The 21440-nt window shown below is 33.5% G+C and overlaps 2 protein-coding genes across 3 annotated transcripts in view; one reads left to right on the forward strand and one right to left on the reverse strand.

Annotated features, from left to right (window-relative positions):
- Positions 1-170: 170 nt before the first annotated feature.
- The window catches only part of LOC140055156 (transcription initiation factor TFIID subunit 13-like), a 35781-nt gene continuing 14511 nt past the window's right edge, over positions 171-21440 (forward strand). Inside the window, exons 1-5 of one of the 2 annotated variants that reach the window (XM_072100389.1) lie at positions 171-356; positions 3611-3704; positions 4715-4812; positions 7367-7535; positions 9544-10494. In XM_072100389.1, the coding sequence (XP_071956490.1) occupies positions 318-356; positions 3611-3704; positions 4715-4812; positions 7367-7531 (396 nt within the window). In that variant the 5' untranslated portion in view covers positions 171-317 and the 3' untranslated portion in view covers positions 7532-7535; positions 9544-10494. Of the gene's footprint in view, positions 357-3610; positions 3705-4714; positions 4813-7366; positions 7536-9543; positions 10495-21440 lie in introns of those variants that run through there. The other variant, XM_072100391.1, reaches the window with a different exon arrangement.
- Positions 10000-21440, reverse strand: part of LOC140055155 (uncharacterized protein C6orf118-like) — a 39711-nt gene continuing 28270 nt past the window's right edge. Inside the window, exons 4-7 of the mRNA XM_072100388.1 lie at positions 16885-17072; positions 11669-11975; positions 10972-11036; positions 10000-10683 (exon numbers count right to left, since the gene is read on the reverse strand). Of these exons, the coding sequence (XP_071956489.1) occupies positions 10617-10683; positions 10972-11036; positions 11669-11975; positions 16885-17072 (627 nt within the window). The 3' untranslated portion in view covers positions 10000-10616. The remainder of the gene's footprint in view (positions 10684-10971; positions 11037-11668; positions 11976-16884; positions 17073-21440) is intronic.

Genomic DNA, 21440 nt, shown 5'->3' on the forward strand with positions numbered 1-21440 from the left:
CAACTTTTTTTTTCCCTAATTTAATTATGTTTTTTTTTTTTAAATAATACGCAAGAAAAAATACCTCAATATATATTAAATTTATATGATGTAATTATAAATAATAAGCAGTCGGGACCAAAGATCGTATAGCGCCACTTTGTGGCGCTATAGTATCTTTGGTCGGGACTGCGTCGGTCGGGGGAAGAATAGCCTCTCCCCAGCAGCAGGCGCGCCACACATACATTTTGGAAAGCAGGCTAGCCTCTACGATACGAACCACACACAATTATCAATTTGAAATACAGCTATTAAAATATAGGCCTATATATATAACCATGAATAATACTGCCACTGGTGGAGATACGTTAAGTGAAGTAAGTTGGGATTGCTCCATCGCTTATCGGATTAATAATTATAATGTTAATTAAGCCCTAGCTAGGCTAGGCCCTCTACCTAGCCTAGTAGTAGTACTAACTAAGCCTACTAGCTAGGCCTAGCTAGTTAACATATGACCCGTTGGGCCGCCGACAAGTTGAGCCGCCGGTGATTTATATGAAACGCACAGTGCGCCTTTTACAACATTTCGCGTAGTGATTACAGTATACTACTAGGCCTAGCTAGGCCTACGTGTATGTAGTGCATAAGTTCATGGTCTTTATTAGGTTTATTGTGTAAAATAATAACATCATGGAGTAAAGAATAAGTATATATTATATATATTCTTTACTCCATGATAACATATAGCCTAGCTAGGGCCTAGCTGTATTTGAACCGCCACCGCAACACAACAATGGAAAGTAATTTAATGTAATATTTAATTGTAGTTAAAAATTCAGTGCACTTCGTTCGTAATATTTTTCTCGCGTGTAGGCCTACCACTGTTCGTTGTCTCTCAGGACTAATAAAGTATTGACATTCTTTTCGAATGAGGTTAAAGAAATCGCATGAAATACGAAATATTTTACTAAAAAACATGATTTTATGTAATTACTATGTAATTGCCGACTGAGGATGATACGATTATTTTTGGCTATGTTTTAGACCTCTTATATTTCGGAAAATAAAAGTCAGATTTTCATAATTTTATTGTAATATTTAATAATATATTAAAAACTGTGATAACTTTTTAATATACTGTACATCGTTATCCCTAATATAAATAGAACTTTATTAAAAAGAAACGAGTACCGGCGAAAGTTACTACAGTATTTGGCATTTCATAGAAAATGATGTTTTTCTGGAGGTGACTCAAATTGGCCTAATCCTCCTTGAATATTTTTTCTATTGACTTTTCTACTTTATAATTTTAACCCTTGTTCATACAGTACTGCGATTATGGGCTCTCTTAACATCTTCATGGGTAAGTGACTTGGTAACAGTTTCTGTATGGGCTCTCTTAACATCTTCATGGGTAAGTGACTTGGTAACAGTTTCTGTATGGGCTCTCTTAACATCTTCATGGGTAAGTGACTTGGTAACAGTTTCTGTATGGGCTCTCTTAACATCTTCATGGGTAAGTGACTTGGTAACAGTTTCTGTATGGGCTCTCTTAACATCTTCATGGGTAAGTGACTTGGTAACAGTTTCTGTATGGGCTCTCTTAACATCTTCATGGGTAAGTGACTTGGTAACAGTTTCTGTATGGGCTCTCTTAACATCTTCATGGGTAAGTGACTTGGTAACAGTTTCTGTATGGGCTCTCTTAACATCTTCATGGGTAAGTGACTTGGTAACAGTTTCTGTATGGGCTCTCTTAACATCTTCATGGGTAAGTGACTTGGTAACAGTTTCTGTATGGGCTCTCTTAACATCTTCATGGGTAAGTGACTTGGTAACAGTTTCTGTATGGGCTCTCTTAACATCTTCATGGGTAAGTGACTTGGTAACAGTTTCTGTATGGGCTCTCTTAACATCTTCATGGGTAAGTGACTTGGTAACAGTTTCTGTATGGGCTCTCTTAACATCTTCATGGGTAAGTGACTTGGTAACAGTTTCTGTATGATCGACGGAATTTAAATTTTTTCGACCAAACCTTAACCCTTTCACTATTATCAGGTTTTATCCAATCATGACTTGATAATTGATGCAGTATGGTGAAAGTACAGTAGGTACTTTTGGGCCTCAAGTTTATTGCGGTCAGTCTAATTACCGAAAATAACCGAAAACAACCCTAAACAACCGAAAACAACCACAAACAACCATAAACAACCGAAAACAAACCGAAAACAAAATAAAATAATCTAAATACCGAAAACAAATTTGTATAATATTTTTTTAATGTCGCCCTCTATTGATGAGTGTTTCTAAATCTTAAGACCATAACAGAGACAAAACCGCGCGCGCAAAAGCCAAGGAAGACCCTACGATGGTAGTGTGCACAAAATACAACTAAAAATCGTGCAATCAATCAATGATAACATCGCATTTACTTACAGAATCTATAAAAATATTTTAATTTTAGTCTTTCGATTTTTGATCCAGAAACCAGCGCATTACTCCTTACAATAATTGTGAATATGTTAATCCATAGTATAGAAAGTAAATTGACTATGGTTAATCATGATCGATTTAATTATAGATTTTCAAAGATAATTATACAAAGATACTAGGGACTATAAAGTATACTTAAAACAAGCTCACTATAAAGGATTCACAATAAAATCTATTCAGTAAAATTACTGTAGTCGAGTAAATAACGTTTTTATCCTTAATCGCTTCAGTATTCACTTAATAAGTGACGAAAACCGGGGACGAAAACGCAAAGTTAGGTAAAATCATGCTTTGTTTTTGAAAAGACTAAAAATGAAATGTGTTTATAGATTTTGTAAGTACAGGTAAATGTAATCTACGGTGTATTTCATTGAATTTGTACGATTTTGAGTTGTATTTTGTGCACACTAGCATTTCTTAGGGTCTTCCATGACTTTTGCGCCTCTGTATGGTCTTAGCTTTAGAAACACCCATCAATAGAGGGCAACATTAAAAAAAATATTATACAAAATTTGTTTTCGGTATTTAGATTTTAAAAATTTTTTTTTCGGTTTGTTTTCGGTTGTTTGTGGTTGTTTTCGGTTATTTTCGGTTGTTTTCGGTAATTAGACTGACCCAGTTTATTGCATGTTGCAGGCACTGCTGGTCTGGACTATGTATTTATTATGACTGACTGTCAGTACAGTAGGTCTAAAGCGGTAGCCTACGCCAACCCTAGGCCTGGTTTTAGAGTACCAGTATAACAGTCATCGACACTTGCCTAATAACGTCCAAATGTCTCTTTTCTTTACTTTATTTTTCTGAACAGTAATAAATGAAGAAGTTTGGAAACTACTGTAGGCTAGGCCTACTGCACCACTAGTATTAATTATTGACATCTTGGACTCGACGAACACACTGAAAAAAGTTGATGACAATCATGTTGAAATAACATAGATTCTATTTTGTTTGTTTTATAACTATTTTTATGAAGGACAATCACATAAAAAGTAACATATAGACGTTTTTCTTACACTGGTAGAATTGGTACTGTAGAATGTTTTTGTTTCTATGGAGCGGCAAAAGAGAAACTGTAATAGAGGGCTAAAAACTCCACTTATTAGTGAAAGTCATGTTAAACTTCTTTTTCTTTACACAGACTGAAAAAGAAGGAACAGGTGTAGAAACAGAACAAAGCGGTGAAAGTTCAACTGAATCACAAGATAAGAAGAAGAGAATGTTCTCAAAAGAATGTAAGTTGACATCAATTATCAGTCAGTCAGCAACACAGAATATTAAATTTGGCCAACGTTTGTCGCAAATGTCAATTAGTCTTGGGCTACGATCACACTACAGCCCCAAGCCTGGCGCGATTCACCGCGATTGAGATTTTTTTAGTGTGACCGATCGTGGATCCATTTCAATCCAGGCAACTCAACCCAGACGCGGTAACCAGATTGACCCTGTATTGACCTTAGTGTTACCGGGATTGTCATTCTTTTTTGGAATCTGGCCAATCACAGCCATCAACTCTGTGTTTTTTATTGGAAATTTTAGTGGATGGATATCACCGGCATTTTGTACGCTGTGCATTGCCATCTAGTGAATAGTGATTGAATTGAAGACGAATTTAGAATAGGCTAGCCTACTATTATTAGACAGGATGCCGCCTCTGTCTGGGACAGGCCTAGACCTATATTAATATTATCCTTGCGATCAGTAGATTACATATATATTTTAAATTTAAATCATCTACAATAACAAAAAAAAATGCATAGGCCTAGTGAATTCTAAATAAAAAATAAATAAAAAGTATGTACCGTACTACAGATTGGCTCACATAATTTATTTAGCTAGCCGACTGATTTCCGGTTAACCAAACACAATTTGAATAGTGTGACCGCCCAATAAACTCAAGCCTGGCTTGAAATCTCAATCGTGGTGAGTCGTGCCAGGCTTGAGGCTGTAGTGTGACCGTAGCCTTACATTCACATGTAATGGACGAAACACCTTGGTTGGTTGGTCCTATCATTGATCAAGTGCTTTTGTCATCCATTGCCTACCGTGACCAGAGCCAATACATCTATTCATACTATCATCATCATGCTATTTATAATTTATAGCTCCATGGTCTGACTATATTCAGGAGCTGCCATTTTTCAAACAAGGATTAGCACAACCTAAATAAAACTTAAAACAAAACTTAAAACATAAAATAAATTGATATATTCATTCAATATTGACTTTATTGTTTGCATTTCAGTACGGTGCATGATGTACGGGTTTGGAGATGATCAGAATCCATACACAGAATCTGTTGATTTACTTGATGACCTTGTCATGGAATTTATAACAGAGATGGTATGTGTAACCCTTCTTGTTCCAAAAAAATAATAAAACTCTGATTCCAAATGAATTTATATTTGTTCCGGAGTTTACTCCAATTGATGTTGTATTTATTGTGAAACATACATACATGTATACAACATAACTAACATACATCGATTAAAACAATACAATATGGTATTAAAATTCCTATTAAAACAGGTAACTCTTGATCTCAAAATAATCCAAAATTCAATATAAAACACATTAATGCTTTATCACTTTATAATACATTTACTAAGCCTAACATATTCCTTGGAATATCTTTAATACAAACGTATCATACAGTACTAGATCAAGAGTGTAATAACATTTCAAACAAGTGTACATAATAGTTAATACCCTATGAGTCATCATTCGTTCATAAGAATTGCTAGCATACACTAGGGTCTAATTACACTTAAACGTTCACCCTGTTAATATTGGACTATTTGATTTTGAGACATTTTTCGTGATCACTAATCAATAAGCAATTATTAATGGTCTAAAATAATATCAAGATGGATCATCGTAACTAGGTGGTAGCTTTTCGTATAAGCAATGGCTTCTAATAATTAATCAAAATTTGATGTATCACTAAAATAATAATAACAAACAGTATTAAGTACACTGTAATTAATTATAATCACTGCTAAAATAATTTGGAACCTTACTTTTAATGTGTATACTGTAGGTAGCATATTATACAGATATTGACTGCTTAGAGGTTAAATATAAGATTTGACATCCCCGAGGGAATGATATTAAGTTCGAGGGAATATATATTTCCCGAAGCGCCAGCTGAGGGAAATATATATTCCCCGAGAACTTAATATCATTCCCGAGGGGATGTCAAATCTTATATTTAACCGATATAAAAGGCAATATCTGTTATATTATATAGCCAAGAACAAGTCTGCTGGGTTGGGTGAAGCTAGGCTAGGCCTAGGCCTCCTATAGTATTTGTATTGTATTTAAAACAAGCCTGCCTAGACACCTTACCTTGCGAAGAATAATATACAGATAATTACTAATTAATGATTCCTTGGCAATAAAATATTCACTTAGGCCTAGGTCGTTTAAATTAACAGAAGAATTTCCATCAATAAGCCTATTAATAATAATATTATAATCAGGTAGGCCGAATAAAGAATTCGTCTTCTCTCGATCTTCGAGGAGCCGAATCACCGGATGTTCAGCGCGTACTAGTTACTAGGTTACTACCGTGAGTATTGACCAATCACAAACGGTGTTTCATCACATTTAGGGTGGACTTATAACAAATGAGGGCGCTATGTATGCATAGCTTAAATAGTTTAGAAGATTAATTTCTTCAAGCAAATTCCGTGGCCCAGCGGATGAAACGTTGTCTTGCGATGGAGTGACAATTCCACCCGAGTTCAAGATCGAGTAGATGACTTTTGTTTATTTATCGGCAAACTCGAGTGTTGCACACGAAAATTACACAGTCAATATCATCGTACTCGAGAATTTATATGATTAATGACAGGGGACACGATTATTACGCGAAAATTACACAGTCAATATCATCGTTCTCGAGGATATATACGATTTACGATCCTCGCAGCGGTAGTCATGTGATGCAGTTTCAACCAATCACGTTCGCGTATTTACATAGGCTATGTAATATAATAGTATAATGTACATCTTTGGTATATGAGTGTCGTTTAACACACTTTACTATCATAAACATGAAAAATCAATTAGGTAATTAATACAAATACAATTTCTTACCTAAAAGAGCCAGTTGTACGGGCCAGATATATACTTTAAAAACGGGATTTTAATATTGTTGGAGCACTGTTACACTTTGTATGTAAATAAAACATTGTATTATTATAATGCCGTTATTTTCTCGGTGGTTTTATTTTTGATTGAGAACCCTACCACGAAAATTACGTAGAAATACAGCCTCCGATTGAAAGGAATATACACTCTCTTGTTATAAATATATCATCTCCAGTCAGTACCCATGCGATCCTTCCGTCTGATGTTGGTTTTGCAGTTGTAGGTTGATACAAACAAATAAATAAAATATTAAGATATAGTTACTATGTATACAGTAGGCCTACTGCTGTAAATGTGGGTGGCACAAAGCTTTGGCCTACATACAGTGCAGATGTTCAACCATCTGGATGCAGGTCAAGTCGGCCCTAAACTGGTCCCATGTCAACTCGGGCCCACGTCAAGTCTGCCCCACAAGTCAACAAAAAAACAACTCGTGAATCATGGCGGCTGAAATGTCAAATTACTGTTATTTTTTGCCTTCTTTAGTGTTTATCCTTAAAATTTTGGATAGTGATATAGCCTATCGTGTATGGCCCATCAAGAACTATAAAAAATGTGAGCATGTACCATTCAGCGGTTTAGACACACAAGTAGCATTATTATATAGATGGTATATGAGTTGACATAGGGTTGTCGGTCATCACAAATTGAAAGCTCACTACTACACTGTATTTAAACATGATGAAAAACATCACCAGAAAAAGTGATTGATACTGCACTTTATTTCCTCTCTGCTTTTCAGACTCATAAAGCAATGGAGGTTGGAAGACGAGGTAAAGTTCAAGTGGAAGACATTGTGTTCCTAATACGTAAAGATTCTAGAAAGTATTCTAGGGTTAGGGACCTTCTTACCATGAACGAAGAGTTAAAGAAAGCCAGGAAGGCGTTTGATGAAGCAATCTATTGAAGAAGTAAGTATAGTAGTTTCTTCCAAAACCACAATCAATAAGACACCAGCTGTGGCAACAATACAAAAAAAGGTTAACTAAAATTTTATGGTGTACAGATGTTTACCTAAGTAATAATTATTTTGTATGCCGGAGCATGAAAATATAATTAAAGCATTTTTATAGTCTTAAATACTGTAATCTGACAGTGACACCCATAGTATTAAGAGGTAAATTTGGTAGTGATATAATGTCGACATTACATCTACACTGTATAGAAATACCAGAATTGTTGTTCGTAAGCCAACTTTGAAATGAGCTAGAAAGCAAACAAAAAATAATATATCTACAGTATATGAGATAATTTTCACAAAATTTCATCTAAAAAAAATTTGTCCCACAAGATCAAATCCTAGGTCAAATGGAATAGAATAAGTTATACATCTTTTAAATAGTTCTATCTCAAAAGTAAATAGAAGATTTGGATAGCTTTAACAATTAGCTTTCCAAAGATACCTGTCACAACAAAATCGGTCCACACGTTACGGAGATACGGTCATTTAAATATAGCCCGCCGCGTCGTTTTTGCGCAAAATCGCGAAGAAACGACGGCGCGTAACGCGCGAACCGTTGGTCGTATGGCGCTCAAATTAAAAATTTCAGGTTTTATAGCTAAAAATAACCCAAAAACCAAATTTGAAGAAAGTAGGGTTTAACCCATTGGGTGATTTGACATGGAATGACCCTTTTGTTAAATTATCACACTGCTCGGTGACAACTTAGACTTGCCCCAAGTCTGTATTGTTTTTTTTATTTTATTTATTTGTTTTTATTTCGACCGCGATTTTTGTCTGAAAATACAGACTTGTGAAACACGTATAGAAATCGATTTGCAGACCGCAAACATCCGATAAGAATGACGTAGGTTATCATACCGTATTTGGCTATATGGGGCGGGCGGTATGTAAATATGGATTTCGAATCAACCAATGATCATTTTGTTTCAAAATGAAAAAGATCGAGTAGGCCTACGTACAGTGCTGAATGTACGATCGAGGCTGTTGAAATATGAAATCGTGTTGCCAAGTTGTTTTGTTTATTAATTTTTTAGTCCTTAGGTCTCCTTCGTAGGTCTTACACAACTCGCACGTATGACCTGCCAAATAAAACGCCAATAAGGTAGGCCTACATAATACCACCACCGGCACACAACAGGATTCACACACAACATAGGGCTACACCACTACACAGAACAGGACAGGGTCTGGGTGGGAATTAAATCAAATTATCTCCGCGTAATATTAAATGATCCCTATAAAATCCTGTACCCAAGTACACATTGTCTAAACGTAACATATCGCATGCGTACCATCTTAGTTGTTGAGTCTTTGAAATTCTGAAATATGAATATTAAAATGGTGTACGAGTGAGTAGCCAATCGCATGCAGCTGAAACTAGTCAACCGGATAATCTATGCACCAAGAATTCTTGGTGTCAAACCACGTGACTTTTGCGTGTTTCCCCAGATGGAGTATCCAAACTCAAGTAATACACGTATGAAACGCCATATGTGCAAAAATATTTATATTTTTACTAATATTAAGAAAAAACTCCGTCTGGAGCCCAGACTAGGTGACAACTATGTATACAGAGTAGATTTTATAAAATGTTTCAACACTACTCATCATACTAAAAAAAAAATTATAATTTTACTAAAATATTCCTTTTCCTCCTATATTTCATAATTTAGACATATTTTGTATGTTCATACTATTTAAAGTTGTGAGATTTTAGTTTAGTAGTTATTAATTGGATGCAATTGATTGCTATATAAATGGGATTATAATATTATTTCAAACCATGTTTTATCTACTCTCTACTATATCGTGTACTTGTAGAGCCTAAATTATAAAAAAAAAAAACTCTAAAAATCAATGCAATGTATTTTTTAAAGGTTTTTGTTGACTTTTACGGCTCTACAACATTCTTCTCTCATTGCCCTTTTAAATATTAATATATTCTCTTCTCACAGCTGATGGTCCTAGTACCAAGTTAGTCAATAAATGGTAAAGTGTACAGATGTCATGAAACCATACAGTACAACAAATCGAATATCAGATCTTGTATATATCTCAGCTGGCCTGAAGTTAGAGTGCTGTGATCCATACAATTCTCAAGTCATGTGCGGTTGTTGTTTTCTACCAACAAACACTTTTATGACATGATCAGTTAATTTGTTACAAGGCACCGCTTGCAATGTGTCTGGAGTGGATCACTTAATTTATATTTGATGATTAAATACTTTTTTAAATGTTTATGTTGAAATGCTTAATAGTTATTCACTTTGACCAACAGTTATGTTGACAATACATTTTTAAACTGGTGAATATTTATAGCGAGCATCCAAAAATGAACATAGTAACAATAACCTCCTTGGCAGAGGTATATATATATATATTATACTGTAGCAATTTTAATACCTTTTCTAAAAACCATTATGAGGGAAGGGAGGGTGACACGACAATTAGAAAAAAAATACTAGATAATATTAGGGTTAAAACAATATTAATTTATTTGTAGAAATGTACAGGATAAGAATGCAGGGAAATGAGAAGACATGACATGGATTTCATGATACAATATCTTAAAATAAATTTGGCATTAGCAATGCATTGTTGCATGCTTTACTCTTCATTGTGATATATTACAGCCCCAGTTCAACAGAGGTCAAAATATAGTCCTGAATGAAATCGATCGATATAGATATTATTAAAACATGAACATGTTTGTGAACAGAAGACTCAAATTATTGTAGTGTTTACATGGATTTTAAAATAAATTTGGCAATAACATGAATTCCAAAAGAGGAACCAAAAGTGGCATGCTATTCTTCTGTATAAAACAGTTGTGATTTTTCTTGAGGAACATCAGCTATATACAGTTTACAGCCCCGTAGTTCAACAGCGGTTAATAGTCCTGAACGAATCGATGAAATTGTTGACAACTCCTGGTCATCAATATTGATACAGTTTATAATTAAACATGGACATTTGAACAAATTTTGTGTATATAAAAATTGATGTTCACTCTCAACCGATTATGTCATCAGCTGGGCGTAGAATCATCATCATCTATAGGTACAGAGAGTGTGTTGATTGCTTTCCACACTTGCCTGAAAATATAATTAAAATACATTATAATATACTATGCATTTTGAATCCATGGCACTTTGCTATTTGATGATAAATAGAAAATGCCGAATGTTACTACAGTGTCTTCATGCGTGATAGAGGGCGAAATTTCGATTAACCTAGAACATTTTACACAGGTTGGTATTTCACAGTGTAAATACATTCATTAATGGGTCGTGAAATAAAATTTATCCGGGTTTTTTTGTTGCGCTTGGCGATGTAAACAAGGGTATTAGACAAAAATTATGAACTTAACAGAAAAAAATTACCTGCATTCTGAATCTTCTATAATTTTTGTTTTTTCCATGACTTTTTCAATATCTATTTCAAGTTGCTAAGAAGTAAAGAAGATATTTTTTTAATGAAATATACATTTTCTTCTCTAATTTTCAACAAACTAAAACTAATTTTGCACAATACCAAAATCTAATTCCAAATGTTACATGGTGTTTTAAGAAATTACACATTTATTGTAATTTACTTTAAATTATATCATTATTTAATTAATCTATTAAAAGTATTAGTTAACACAATTGGTCAATAACTGACTTCTTTAATTGGAAGTTTGTATCCTATAATAATTACACTAATTGTTAATTACTTATTTGCCTGTCACGTGGGGGATTAAATGTGAATGTATATAAAGGCATAAATGTAAAAGGAACCCTAAAGACAATAAAGTAACTTGGACAGCATTATGGCTGACAATATTGTGAAATTAACTAAAAAATATTTAAATTTTATTATATTGTATGTACTAAAATAATTGTTTAAAAAACACTAATTATAATCACCCATAGAATAAGCAAATGTACGCTTGAATGACGTCTGTCTATGGGATTACATGGAGCTTTAGTGTTGTAAAATAGCACCTAGCAATTCATTCATCTATCTTGTACAGTATAGCTGCGCTATACAACTAAACTAAACTTTCGTCTAAAAAAACGCCATGGCCTGACTATTTACCTGAATGGTTTTTTCAAGGTATTCATTAGTACTGAGAACCTTTAATACAGCAATTTCCATCTCTTTCACGCCGTGTTCCAGATGTTTACACACAGCACTTGGTACATAGCCACTTTGAATCTGACTTCTGGTCTCTTTCATGTCCTCTACCAGTTCCAGAATACCAACATGTAACGCTGCTATCTGATCCTCGAAGCTCTTTAGTGTTAAGTCTTTACTTTTTGGTTCATCTCGCTGGACTGGTTTTGAATCTGGTATGGGCTCCGTTTCCAAGTTCTCTCTTTCAGTTTGAACAGACATTCGTAATCTAAAAATAAAATATCTGGAAACTGAATAGGGGATCATTAGAGCAAATTAAATAAATCATGTAGTAAGTTTAAAAGTGCACCACGCAGTGGTTTTATGTTGGTGGATAACATGTTTGCCTTCGATTCCAGGAGCCTGCATTCAAATCCGTTGACAGTTGATTTTGTTCCCATTTATTATCACAGTACAGTATTATTTTGCAGTAGGGTACTGGACTATCATACCGAAAGAACCAGAGTAGATTTCCAATAAAAACGACTCCCAGGTAAATGAATGCCTGGTTGAAAACTGAGGAAGATAAGGTGGCTTGGAAAGGAACTGTTTATCTTTTAACGTGATTTGATTTGAAAATCATTGTAAAAATGACATTGATGATAATAGATTAAAAAGGGTTAGCTTATTTCCATAGTATAACACTTAAATATTTAAAAAATATATAATGAAAATTAATCTAATATTGAAAATACTGAAATTTGATTAACATTTACTACTCTTTTCAATTTGCTAATCGATTGAGGTAGGTTTGTAGGTGTTAAAATTGATAAACATTTAATTTGGATCAATAATAATTACTAATATATATTAATTAAAAATAATAGAAAAAACCCAGGTATTTTATTCAAATGTTGTATCCACAGATGTATTTAAAAATATTTATTCAATTAAGTATTGCATGAAATAGAAGTCTGGGGTAGCTCCTATATAACATATTAAACCTATTTATATTATTCAAAAGATGTGTATGCGATGCATTACTTTTTCTGATTGTATGACTGCGTCATCTCAATTATTTAAACATTTTAATATTTACATAGATTATACGAATTATGTTAATTTTGTTTTTGATTTATTTTTATTTTCTCCAATTTGACATTGGTGAATAAAGAATAATAGAAATATATTAATATAATCAGATTTAGAAACTGAAAAACCATTGATACTACTTCTTTTCATCTTGGTGGTTAGAAACCTTTTAGTCAATTAAGGCACCGATTTACCATAAATAAATCTAAAAGCTAATTTCACATCGCACCTGGAGACGGCTCTGCAAAAAATATTGAGGAAGATGGGTTCAGTGATAAAGCATAAGATTGCTCGATGTGAAAGCACTCAAGATTTATTTGTAAGGAATCCAGGCAAAAGCTTTATGAACATATGGTTTAACTTAAGCTGGCAAATTCTATCATCTAGACATATTGTAGATGACCAATTTTATGCCCAGGCTTGTACAATATGAGCTCCTAACCTAACCCTACTGTACAATCAGAATTAATACAAGACTTGTGATCTTTACCATACAGTATTATTATAATGTGAACTTTTCAAAGGACAAAAATATGGTAAAAAGCATGAGATGTCTAGAAGCATCTTATAATAACTATCAGTGATAATGAAATTAAGTGTTGTATAGTACACTAAACTTCTTCCTCATATAATAACAATTAATAATTTGCAATGATTATTATCAGCCAGTGGGGATAACAACATGAAAGTATTAACTCATAAATAATTTATGAACACTTTCATGTTGTTTTCCTATTTCCAGATGATGATCCTGATTAAAACAGAACAACTACATTATTGTCTAGTAACCGTATGCATCTGAATTCACCTTTTAACCTAGTGGTAGGTGATGCAGAGTTAAAAACGGGGTAAATTAAAGTATTTTAATTTAGACACTTTCCTTGCAATTGTTGAAAATGAAATTTTGTAAAATAAAACATATTTATTTAAAAAACATTAACCCAGGTCATTCCTCTTAAATGTATGTTCATATGGTTAAATTTGATAAAAAGAGAAAAACAATGTACCCTACTCAGAAGTAGTTTGCATTGGCCGTGCTCTACCAGAAGTGCCAAGGCCTACTGTGGTATCTTTTTAGGCTCTACTCCCAGCCTAGTCTTGGAGTCTTCTGTAATCATTTTTCTATTTCTGTGATATAAATTATATCACAGAAATAGAAAGGTATAAATATCTTGGTGTTATACAGATTCAGACAATATCAATGAAGTATAATCAAAAAGGGAAATAGAATTATACCAGTACTATTATATAAACACATTAGGCATAGAACATTAATTCTAAACCGCCTGGTAATATACTGAAATTTAATTAAATACTTTGAAATGATAAGATGAGGAAATCTGTGAGAATGAGAAAAAGTCGCCCCAACCGAGATTCGAACCGGATGTCCTAACCATCAGATCACTTGGGCTTTCATAGTTCAAACCCGATTGGATAGTAATTCTTTAACATTCTCAGTGTGGTACGGCGGAACAGCACTAGTTCCTTAAATCACTTTAAACAATACTTAACTGCTGCATGGAGACTACACTTAATATATAATAATAAATAACTATTTTACCCCCCCCCCCCCCAAAATATAATCTACTAACTTTTATTTTACCATTTATTTAATTAAGTAATAACGACAAATTTTTTCCTTTTCCCAATTGACTATCGCACCAAAAGTGGGGTCCTCACAGAAGCAAAATGAAAACATCATTATCATCATCAGCTGGTATTTATATAGTCTGGGTTCCAGACGGAGTTTTGTCTTAATATTAGTAAAAAGATAAATATTTTGGCACGTTTCATACGTATACTACTTGATTTTGGATACTCCGTCTGGGGAAACATGCACAAGTCACATGGTTTGACACCAAGAATTCTTGGTGCATACGATTATCCGGTTGACTAGTTTCAGCTGCATGCGATTGGCTACTCACTCGTACACCGTTTTAATATTCATATTTCAGAATTTCAAAGACTCAACAACTAAGATGATGCGCATGCGCTATGTTACGTTTAGACAATGTGTACTTGGGTACATTTATGAAAGTTTCTGAAGGCTAGAAATTATTTTATATGGCATGCCTAGTACTAGTAGTCTGGTAAACATTTGATGGGATTTTTCCCAAGAACATGAAAACTCGTCTTGATATGATAGGCTAGCTTCTCCGCAAATCAAACATTGAATGGATCATTTTGATTTCCCACCCAGACCCTGTCCTGTTCTGTGTGGTGGTGTAGCCCTGTTGTGTGCCGGTGGTATGTAGGCCTACTTTATTGGTGTTTTATTTGGCAGGTCATACGTGCGAGTTGAGTAAGACCTACGAAAGAGGCCTAGGCCAAGGACTAAACAATTAATAAACAAAACAACTTGGCATATACGATTTAGTATATTTCAACAGTCTCGATCGTACATTCAGCACTGTCACGTCCGTACTCGATCTTTTTCATTTTGAAACAAAATGATCATTGGTTGATTCGAAATCCATATTTACATACCGCTCGCCCCATATAGCCAAATACGGTATGATAAACTACGTCATTCTTATCGGATGTTTGCGGTCTGCAAATCGATTTCTATACGTGTTTCACAAGTCTGTATTTTGAGACAAAAATCGCGGTCGAAATAAAAAAAAATAAAAAAAAAAGATAATACAGACTTGGGGCAAGTCTAGTATTTATACTATAACGAGCCACTTGAAATAATTAGAATTGACTTGCATCCTACTGGGCTGAATTGCGTACAGTACAGGTGTGGACAACACATTGCACAACTTTCTTCTCCCCCAAGGGTCCCTTTATGTCGAGGGCTGCCACCAAATGGAGCCATTCTGTCTGACCAAAATGACCGGGGCTGCATGAAAAAGTTTGGGGTAACCCCCTACTCTTCCGAAAGATGTACTGTACTGTATTAACCAGATGTGTACACTGGACCTCCAGTTTTAAGTCCTTATCCGAGAAGACTCGTTCTACAAATAGAACAATGGTTGAGAATTACCTTGAACCTGAACCGATTGTATATCCTATTATTATAGTTTGCGGCGCCCTTTTTGTCCACATAAAAGTGGTCTCTATATTCAACTCGATTTCAATTCAGTCCAGTTAAATCATGAGAAGATGTTTTTAAACCTTTGACATTTAGGTTTTGCATTTAGTGTAATTTTTTAACTTAATAACAGACTTGTCATCACTAATATAAATAAGATTAAATAAGATAGGCCTAAGACGCTTTAAATAGAAATCAATGACATCAACTCTAAACTGCAACAAACAAATACCCAGAACAAAGGCAGTCTGTACAGTAAACTCACTAATGCATCACAGTTTATGAGTGTAATGGTACAAATAATGCAATGAGGTGAATGATGAAAGGTTATATTTCAACGAGGCAAAGCCGAGTTGATATATAACCTTTCATCATTCTGTGAGGAATAGTATATAAAATTACATCGGGAAAACTGATATAACACTTTTTGTTTGAAAGTGAAACCCAATAGCCGAATTGTTGTGAGTAAGCTCTATAACTGTGCCCATGTTGCAAGCCGTAAAACGTGGAAGTTATAGTTTCAAACGATGTTTAAAAACTAAATAATGTATTAATTATAGAAATTAGGATGGTATTTATTTGAATAAACACCCAATACCTCCCCAATAAAACATCACTAGAATAACAATCTTCCAACACACCACCCCCCCCCCCCCCCACCAACATTAGTATACACACAATAATTGTATTATATTTATAACACAAAATGTTATACTATTTGTAGTAAAATTCATCGGGCTGTTATCTCAAATTTACCAAGCATTTGTTATTCTTTTTTATATTTTTGATATACTGAAAATAAAAACTGTTATTTGAATATAAAATTAGAAAATTTTAAATTTATAATATATTTTGTTTTAACCCCAAAAAAAATGTTTAGATTTTTTCATTCTTCATAAATTTAATTAAGAATGATAAACTGAAGGGCCCTATTTTTTAGCCTTACTATTATTATTATTAATGATAAAGTAACAATTACAAAAAGTGTACAGGGTTTAAGGTGTTTACCATTATTATGCTAATAAAGGCAATACTGTACATTTGAAACATTTACAATTACTGTACACTGTACCTTTCGTTTTCTTCTAAGAGTTCTTTGGCTCGGAGTTCAATTTGCTGTACAGTGCTTTGCTCGTTGTTTACTTGGCCTGGAACAGATGTACCACTTGCAGCTAATCCCCGCACTTGGTTATAAAGTAATCGACTCTGTTGCTGTGGCTGTGTGTCTAACAGTGATCCAATATACTCATCATATTCATTCTAAATCATAAGACAAATGTAATTTTAATTAACCAATTGAACTGAGTTGTACAGTACAGTATGTTATAGTAAAGTTATAGAGTTTCAACTGTAATAAAAAACATGAGCTACAGTATCAATCAACATTCATATTCATCTTTATTGCAATCAAAATATTGAAATATAAGATTGGATATTTACCATTCATTTTAAAAAGCAAAAAACAAAGCCGGATACCCAACCGTGCAAGAAAAAGGCAAACATAAAAAATACTATAGACTTAAAGGATAATACAGTATGGCAGGTACATACAGTAGGTTTAAAAACTATACTAAAGGATGCGTCGATCTTTCCCCCTTAGGAATGCCAACTGAATAAAATATCATTTTTTGCAGCATCTAAGTTATTGATGTTTCAAAGAAAAGACTTCCTTTGTCATATTATTCTTAGCAGTATTGCTGTTAAGAAATTAACATTTCGGAAGGAGATTACTGTAGAGTATGCACCTTTAGCCAATTTCTGTCCCTGATCATAATTTCAAAAGTACAATTTAGGTGCAACTAGCAATTGTCACATTTTTTAATTCGCTGATGATAAATCTATAGTAGGCAAAATTACAAAAAATGACAGAAGTAACTATAAACAGGTCGATGATCTTTAAATGGTGTCATGAGAATGATCTTGTGTTGAATGTAAATAAAACGAAAGAAATTCATATTGATTTCAGAAATAAACAAAAATGAAAAGTTTCCACTAAATATCCAAGGCAAAGAAGTTGAAAGTTTTTAGGTGTTCACTTTGCAGATGACTTTAAGTGGAATAAACATCTTGAAAAATGTTTTAAAAAAAATGATCTCAAAATATATCTTTCTTATGCTGATACAATTTGGTATTGTATGGTATTTGTATGGCACAATGGCTGTTCCAATGAAGATAAAAACAAGTTACACATGCTTAAAAAATCATAACCAACTATTCTATTAGTACTTTGTATGCTGAACGTTGACTTGATGATCCGTGATGGAGGGGGATTTCACTATGTAGTTTAAAGCCCTATTCCCTACGTTTTTTAGATCTAATTTAAGATCACAAACTATATTTAATGTAAAAATAATACTATATGGTCCTATTGCGATAACTTTTTTCGTCTTTAAACGGTTAAAAATGTGAAAAATAAATCGATTCTAATAATTATAGCGGCCCGCTATAAATCCCAAAGTGCATTGCGCGCGGATTGATATTTTTGTTTTTCACCTGTAATTCGCCCACTTTTCGATCGATCGTGAAGCCAAAACAAATGGAAGACTCCTAACTTTTCAGCGAAAATACCGGGTTTTCCCCAATTTGTATCAACGGAGTCTGGCAAAAATAGAAAGACAATTAATGCAGCAACTATACAACGTCAGGCTAGGTATATAGCTAGCGTACGATGTTCGTACGTTGTCGATGTTTACCAGCTAGGCCTACAAAACTAAGCCTAGCTAGGCTAGGCCTAAGAGTAAGACCGTCCACGAGAGGTCGATCGCCGCGAGCATTGTTTCTCACTTTTTATCATAATTTACCATAAAACGTACATTTAAGACAAGGAATGACATGGTTTAATGTTTTTAAAGTGATATATATGTATTATTTTCCAAAAAACGTCCAAAATTGCAGGGAAGGGGTCTTTAAGTTCTATTTACTTATTGTTAGCCGAAACCGTTCAATTCATTTCAATGTAAATGTTTTTTATTTACAAATGACAAAAATAAATTTACTTACTAAAGATTTAAGTGATTAACACAAATTTCCAATTACACACCAATAATGTATGCTGTAGTCTGTATTAATTACTAATGGCAAATGCACAACTCTCTCATATAATCAATCAAAAACAACAGAATACTAATTAATTCTTCAGACTCAACTGTGCAAAAATAGAAGTAAAAAAAAAAGATGAAATCGAAAGTGATGGAAAATGAAGTCTTCAGCTGAGTCCCAAGTAACACACTGCTGCAATGAAATTGGTGGGGAACATTGGTACTGCCACAAGGGAAGTGCTTTCTGGGTCCGCTCATTTCATGTTCATGTATTGTACTCGCTGAACTCCAAGAGTTCAATTGTACACTCATTCTTGGGTTACATGCTGCGCATACACATTCATTTCTTGTCTTTAAATGCATTCAATTCTTGCTACTTAATACAGCTTCTAAACAGTTATAAACCATTCATATGTCTTAAACCATTTAAATTAAAATTTCTAGAGACAGCCTTTATTTACTACACACAGACCATAATATATATATATGCACAAATATGATACTGCAGAGATTTTATATATTTTTTTAAAACATGTTGCTAATTAGTCTTATATGTATTTAAATGAACATATATTTTACAATCATGTAAGTTGTTGATATAGGTAATATGTAAGATAATATTAAGAATGAAACCCCAGCGGAATTTTTTTCTGACCTTAATAAATGTAATTTATGTACCAAAAATAGACACCAAATTGTGACATAAAAATCTTATAAAACTAAATTATGTTTTCAGAGGTCACCAATGATAATATTTATGTGTTTTTTGTGTGTGCATTATGCATTATGTGTTGCTCTATGAGATCGTTTTAGAGAATGTGAAAAAATAGCAAATTATGTAATTTGATTCGAATGGTAAACACAGGCTTATGTTCGTAACATGTCGTGTCAAGAAATGTTACGAACATCATATGGGGCTAGCTTGCGAGTTAACATAGGTTTATTCAATCAACGAATTATTTGTAATTTATATCTTATCTAACTAAAACATTGGAAAGTTTAATCATTTTGTATGGCTATTTATATCAGTTAAAAAAAAACAATTCAAAACATGTTTACGTGTCGTGTCAAGTCTGTTACGAACATCATTTGGAAGATTAGACAGGCCCACACCACATGTGCAGAGTGCTAGTCTGTCATCACTGGTTGTTGATAAGGAAGCCCCAGCAGTACAACTAATATACACAATAAAACGTCTGGATACAGGTCAAATGTCACTGCTACAGATGATAACACCTTTCGTGTCAACTTTTTTTGCGCTGTGTTACGCACATCATATTACTTTATTATCATCAAATATCCTATCACATTGGAACACAATCAAGGTATGCTTTCAAATATTATTGTAATATAAGTATCTATGGACACTAATAACCTTTGATTTTTTACTTAATGGTAGAAATTTATGTTAAAATCATAATTTACTTAGTGCTTTTTACAGTTCCCTGGGTGTAAACAAACATTTTTCAGCCGATACTTTGGGGTCAGCTGTTACGAACATCTATGTAAACATCTGCTTTTTGCCAAATAAAACACATCTTTCTTCGTTGTTTTAACCATAACAAATTTAATTTAAAATCATCATGTTGATTTTGTATTTTAAATAAATATAATTTTGTGTGAAGTTGTATTATATTACGTAGTTCCGACTGTCAATTGATGCATTGTTGACGTTCGTAACTTTGACACAATTACCCTCACTGAATAATCATGTCGCCTGTTACGAACATAAAATTAAATTCATACATGCTGTCCTTTGCTAATAACACGTATCCTAAAGTGTGTTGATCAACATAAAATACAATTATAAGTCAATACATTTATTAAGTATTCTGCAATAAATGTATTACGTTTTGATAAGTGTAATTTTCCTATGTTTATAGAGATGTTGTTGATGTTCGTAAAACATGTTTACGTGTGTCGTGTCAAGTCTGTTACGAACGTCATTTGGAAGATTGACCCACACCACATGTGCAGAGCGCTAGTCTGTCATCGCTGGTTATTGATAAGGAAGCCCCAGCAGTACAACTAATAATATACACAATAAAACGTCTGGATACAGGTCAAATTTAAAGCTGCGATGACGTGAATCAACAGTCAAAATTGTTGGTGTCTTTGTTACCAACATAATCAACTATTGAATTTTGTATTTATTATACAGAGCTGGGTTTACAAACAACCATATGGTATGTTCAAAGTGAGGTTTGAACTTGCTAATTGCAAGTAGGCATCTCATTCTTTGTTCATGTTCTTGCAAAGTTTCAGGCAAATTGTTGAAGAACTGTTGATGATGTGCGTAACGGTGTCAACTAATTTACGGATTATAATAAATGTGTGCAAAACATGAAATTTTTTTTGTGTGTGTTTTTGTCTTTCTATTAAGTATAAGTATCATTCAGATATCAAATAAAGAAAAAAAAAGTACTCACCTTGGAGAGGCAGTTTTCTAAATGACACCATGTTACGAACATAATACATCCAACATAGTAAGCTTGTGATCTCAATTTTCCCGGGAAGTTGATACTTGACTATCTTTATGTTTTGTATTATGTTTGTTGGGATATGTAAATTCAAAATAAGATTGACTTTA

The sequence above is a fragment of the Antedon mediterranea genome, chromosome 7 (genome assembly GCF_964355755.1).
Source record: "Antedon mediterranea chromosome 7, ecAntMedi1.1, whole genome shotgun sequence".
In the NCBI taxonomy this organism is placed as follows: Eukaryota; Metazoa; Echinodermata; class Crinoidea; order Comatulida; family Antedonidae; genus Antedon; species Antedon mediterranea.